The sequence below is a fragment of the Morone saxatilis genome, unplaced genomic scaffold (assembly GCF_004916995.1).
Source record: "Morone saxatilis isolate NCDOM2014 unplaced genomic scaffold, NCSU_SB_2.0 Contig8, whole genome shotgun sequence".
Lineage (NCBI taxonomy): Eukaryota > Metazoa > Chordata > Actinopteri > Moronidae > Morone > Morone saxatilis.
In genome coordinates, this window is record NW_023340257.1 from 15,084,931 (window position 1) to 15,090,740 (window position 5,810).

Sequence of the window (5,810 nt, forward strand, 5' to 3'; positions counted from 1 at the left end):
ATTCTTCCTAGGACAAATGACGTCACTTTTGCCATTCATTTGTATGGGGTTTATCATTACGGATATCTCAGTTTCAGATATCCACTATGTGAATTACAGATATCTGCAATTGAATTGTAGATATCTCCAGTTAAGATATCTACAATGTTGATTCTGACCTTAGTCATAACTCCCAGTTCAAGATATCTTTAATTCACCTCAATTCAAGATATCTACATGTCCTTTAAAGATATCTTAAAATTAGTTTTACTAGGCGAAATGGACGGTTGTAGATATGCTGTAACCTGGAATTATGACTAGTCAAAAAAAAAAAAAAAAATTAGCGTTGTAGAGTATCTCAAACTGAAGTTGAGGGATAGTCAAATTAATTGTAGATAATCTATTATGAAGTTATAGAATATCTTGGAAATGAATGTTTTGATTAGAGATATCTGAAATTGGAGATATCTGTAACTTTCATTCTGCGTAGTCAAAATGTAATTACCAGATATCCTTGAATTAGAGTTTTGACTAGGCGAAATTACGTTGCAGAATCTGTAATGCAAATTAGGCCCCGCATCCCGCACTTTAGGGGGAGCCGAGGTGTTGTGTTCAAATCATCAAATCAAACATAGAACTAGCAACTGTTAACATGTTGCTTAATTAGTACCATGTCCGGAGGCAGCCAGAGGCGAAGGAGTTTTTAATCGCCTTTTTAATGGCTGCAGCCCGTGCAAGACATGAACCCGTCAATGCACAATAATTTGCACTAAGTCATGAATGACGTTGAGATATTTTTAACTTTCATTCGTGCCTAGTCAACAAACGAAGTACAGATATCTGATATCTGTATGTTTGACCTAGTCAGCAATTAGCTTATCAGATCAGTCCTTAATGACCATTTCGACTATCAAAATGTAATTGCGACTAGTCAGAAAAGATTTTTGATATCTAAGCAATGTTAATTCCCGGATAGTCAATACTTAGCGTTTAAATGGTTAAAAGGGCTTGCCATATGCACTGACCCCACTGACTTGCAGTCACATCACATGGCAACCAGGTGTAGTACTTGTTTTTTTTGTCTAGAGTCACGACTCTGAGAAACTGTACTACTTTCCTCATTTGTCATCAAATTTCTACGGATTAGATGTTTGATACATGTTTGATAAAGCAGAATTTAACCAAAAGTTAACAGTTAAGTACATTATTAGGTACATTAACCATTAGCTATAGAAACAGGAAGGTTTAATGACCTCCCTGAGGAGGAAATGTGTGATTTAGGTAAAGATGAAGTCCAATTCATTTTATTGTTCAATTGCTACTCAAAGTTGTAAATTCATTTTCAACTCTCCTCTATGTATAGTTACTCGCACCATAAAGCTCAAGACCCAAAAATGTCCATTTCTGTTCAATCTCAGATAAGTGGTGTCTATTTTCTCTCCATTGGTTGCTATTGCTCTCATGCAGCGCCTTAAACCACACCCATGAAGGATATAAAGGTGTGGGTCATAGCCTCACCAGCCACTGGATCCAGACACTTGCAAACAAAGTACAACTCCCATTCACTTCAAGTGAGACAGAGAATGGAAAGCCAGAGCCGTGGTGTGGCTCCATCCTACCTCGCATGGTCTATCTTTAACACTTTATGTTGTTGTCTGCCTCTAGGGATTGCTGCCATTGTCTGCTCCTGCAGGGTAAGTGAAGTTTTCTGAACTTCAAAGTTTTTAAAATCTTTGTACTGCTTGTATCTTTCTATTATTTTTATTGTTTTGCAACATTATACATTTTGTAAATACTTTTTTTCTAGTAAACTGAATTACATGTAAATTAAAATAATTTTTTTTTTAAAGGCACAAAATGCTAATGCTCTTGGAGAATCAGCTCAAGCAGAGGATGCATCAAGGACAGCCAAGATCCTAAATGTCATTGGACTTGTCTGTGGAATCATTTTGATCATCATTTTCATCGCTCTCAAAGCCACACAGCATTGAAGGTGTCTGTTAATGCCCACAGATTCTTTGGTATTTCAGCCAAGCTTTTTGTAAAATGAACTTCCCCTCCCCCACCCAGAGGACCGCAAAAGAAAAACAGATGTCTGCATGTGCCTGCATGTGTTTTTTTTTGTTGATCAAAAAGCCATAACCTGATGAATGGTGATTGTAAAAGCCAAAAACATAATTTGCTAAAGGAGAAAGTCATTCCTTTTTAACAATGAATTACACATGTTGTTGTTTGGTTTTGATCAAATAAACAATGCAACATGATTTTTTTGTGATTGTTGATTACAAGAATCAAAGCAATGTCAATGATAATGTTCATTTAAAGGTTAGGATGGGAAATAATGCTGCACAAATAAATTCAAAAAGGAGAAGAACAAAACCAACAAAAGTTTACTTTAGCGGCAGTGTCTTTTCTTTCTGGCAAACAGTATGCCACTGACTGTAGGGGACAGTAAACCAGAGTGAATACCATACTTTTCACTGACGAGACACAAAAGTTGCAGATGTTTGGGCTGAGAATTTTTTATCAAAGTTACAAAATGAATAATTGATTTTACCTCAATACAAATGGAAACAAAGCAAAAAAGCATCACCCCTTGACTAAAATTTTTCTAATTAATGTAATCTGGTAAGTTTATCATATATATATATATATATTTTTTTTTTTTTTTTTTGACAAAACGATGCAAACAAAAACTGTGAACTGATTAAAGGTAACACTAATGATGTTTAGTGTAATGTGTTGCAGTCATTTTTAAGTAGTTGGGAATTAGATTTAGGGTTCAATTTAGGGAGCTGGTTTCGGTTAAAGTCGTGTTTATGAAACCAAATCCAAAATCCAAAACAATGAAAAGCACAACAATGAGTAGGTACCATATGACTCATACTATATCATAATCATTCATTAAGATCTTTATTGAGTTTCACAATAAGAATAATATAAAAACAGTATATTAAGCAATAAAGTGCAACCAGTGTAAAGTGCAAAATATCCATAGAATGCAGTCCACTGATAAGTCCAGGAAACGCTGATTGGTCCAGGACTTCCTTCCGTAGGTCAGCAAGTAACAACATGAGACAACAGCTCTACCAGAAAGTCTTCCCACATGCAGATTTCAGCCATCAAACTTCACTGACGCTCTTAATTATTTACCTGGAGAGTCCATGATTTTATGGATGGGGTGAATGGTTTTGAATTTTAAAACTAACATTTCTGCACACTAATATGGATGCATAAAAGTACATATGTTTACCCAATCTGGTCTCCATCTTTCTCTGAAACACCAGAGCTCTTAACTCTCAAAATTCCTTCAAGATTGGAGAACAGGGAAATGTCTCTGTGTTTCCTGTGAAGTTCCCCAACTTCCTGCTCCGATAATCAGAAACAGAAAAACAAGAAAAATGCAAGGAAGGCTCTGGTTACTTTCCTCTTGCACAATACAGAGAGCAAACAGAATAATACAGTCATGGCTTTTTTCTGAAGTTTAAGTAGCAAGATGTAAACTATGCTAATGCAAATGATCATAGAAGGAGCAAATATTCTGTTCTTACATCTTCAGACAGCAACCCTCTGTTTGGTTTATGAAGTCTGTAAAGCAGGGAGGCAGCGTGAGAGTCTGATAGAGTCCCTTTTAAGGCCCCTGAAGAGGCCCCTTCACAACACAACACACACAAATTGGCTTCCTGTCCAGAGGGGTGCACGCCCAGTCTGGCCTGAAACAGTTCTCCCAAACATGCCTGCAATATCTGTGATATAAAATCAACAATTAATGTCACACTTGTAAAATAAATCCAACCAACAGTAAACCCATAAAAAATTCAAAAGTTCAACTTTATATGAAGATAAATTTGACTTCAAAACATACTCTCACAACTACAATATTTTCCCAAACCGCTAATGATTCATGAACACTTGAGTGTTTGCCTGCACCTTGAAGAAAAGCCTCTGGAAGGCAGGACTGGAGTCAGAGCTCATGTCTTTAATTTTGACATGGGACAGACAGTGGAGTAGCAGCAGAGAGAAGCCTCCAACTGACTGAAGCCTCTGGCGACGGACAAAGAGGGTCTCTTCTGCTTCCTGTCAACAGAGCCAGAGCCAACAGAGCTGTTCTCAGCAACACATTACAGCTATCGAAAAACATTTGCATACATAATTCCCTGATAAAAAGTATGTAAGTATGGCGCAACATTGCATCACATGTACAATACAATGTTGCATGTCTGGTCATTTGAAAGGAAATTAATGAATTCGTTTTACATTTTAGTTTTGATGATTAACTGGAATATATACATGAGAAAGTGCAACAGATGGGAATGAGGGCAAGAAGAGGAAGACCCTACTTCACCAATACACCTCTAAGGTCTGCTGCAATAAACAAGGATAGATTGTAATGTCTCCCATTAAATGCTACAAATTCTAAATGTCAGCTAGAGTTGTATGTTTTGCAAAGTAATCTATGTGTCAAACTGCATGAGGAGAGAATCACAAAACAGCAAAAACCTGAAAACCCAGAAACAAACTTTAAAACATTAATCCCATGCAGGAAAGCTGTTTTGCTGGTTATATACTGATTTGAGGGGTCATTTAGTCAGACCGCGCTTCCCTGTGAGCAGAAAGGGGTAAACAGAGATAGAGAGTCTTTCTGCAGGACAAAACAGGATGTTCTATAAAGCCTTTCAATGTTGGGACTGTTTACTGAACTGCCCCTTCAGCATTCGTGAGCACTCCAAAAAGATGGATGCAGCAGATGGATAGAGCAAGCTCTTGTCACGTTGTCTGAGCTACTGAGCTTTAATATTCAGGTACTAAGAAATGTACTGCTGCATTTAACATTATTCCCTCATTCTCTCCTTTTCCCTGCAGTATTTTTGAGTCTTCATCTTCTCACATCACTCCTTATTGTCACTTACAATTATCATTATACTTTTCAGTGGTGGGCACTGATGGGTAATCCGATTACTTTTTTCAAGTGAGTTAAAAAGAGTTAAGGGATTACGAGATTGGCAAAACAGTAATGTAGATTACTGTTACTTCCCGCACATGCAAGTCTTAAAGCGTTACTCAATCCCATCCCACGTTACATAATAGGAGGAATTGGCAAACTTTTTCAAGCTTAATAAACCCCGTTATTATGAAAATGTCATTTTGGATGGTTAAATGGCCTGATTCCGGTGGAAAATGGTGAAATGGCTAGAGTTGCCAGTTCCCCCCTTTAACCAGCCAAGCCCCAGAATTCTACGAGAGCCTGGCCACATCCCTGAGACAAGCATTAAGTATCCCCATTGTAACCCACCAAGACCCATAAGAATGTTTGGATTTGCAGTTCACACAGATGTATCCAACTGGGGGGCGATCGCCCATAATAAAATGCCTAAAATGTTTGTAGTGCAGAATAGAAAGATGGGATGTGGGCAGAATGGAGCTGATTGAGGCTAAAGATTTGTCTCTTTCACCTGAATTGTCAGTTGAGAAATCTCAGATTTTGATTGTAGTTTTTGCAAGTTCAACCAAAATGGTTATATGGTTCGAAAGATGAATGCAACAAAGTTAACGGTTGAGTTAGGTGTCCTTTCAATTTCTTACAGGTTGAGTTGGTATGAGTGTAAGAACAAATGGAGCGAAGCTTGCCCAACGTAGTCGTTCACGCAGTCAACTTCCGAGCCCTATGTTGCCTATATGCACATGACATGCCTCACGCCCAATCAATCCCAGCCCCCTCTGCTCTGTCCCAATCCCGCTGTTTGGCCCTGCATCTGTATTGCTGCCATGCTGCTTGCTGCTGCTCCTGCTAAGCCTATTGTGCCTGCTGCGGCTGTAAGCCCAAACCACAA

At 38.1% G+C, this 5,810-nt stretch overlaps 2 protein-coding genes across 2 annotated transcripts in view; one reads left to right on the plus strand and one right to left on the minus strand.

The window, feature by feature from the left end:
• Nucleotides 1-1,448: 1,448 nt before the first annotated feature.
• LOC118341192 (interferon-induced transmembrane protein 2-like) lies at nt 1,449-2,243 on the plus strand. Its single transcript, XM_035679393.1, has 2 exons — nt 1,449-1,673; nt 1,830-2,243. Exons 1-2 carry the CDS (start codon nt 1,464-1,466, stop codon nt 1,968-1,970), a joined length of 351 nt encoding a protein of 116 aa, XP_035535286.1. The 5' UTR covers nt 1,449-1,463; the 3' UTR covers nt 1,971-2,243.
• Nucleotides 2,244-2,895: 652 nt separating this feature from the next.
• The window catches only part of si:dkey-103g5.4, a 14,040-nt gene continuing 11,125 nt past the window's right edge, over nt 2,896-5,810 (minus strand). Inside the window, exons 15-17 of the mRNA XM_035679394.1 lie at nt 3,910-4,056; nt 3,531-3,725; nt 2,896-3,345 (exon numbers count right to left, since the gene is read on the minus strand). Of these exons, the coding sequence (XP_035535287.1) occupies nt 3,229-3,345; nt 3,531-3,725; nt 3,910-4,056 (459 nt within the window). The 3' untranslated portion in view covers nt 2,896-3,228. The remainder of the gene's footprint in view (nt 3,346-3,530; nt 3,726-3,909; nt 4,057-5,810) is intronic.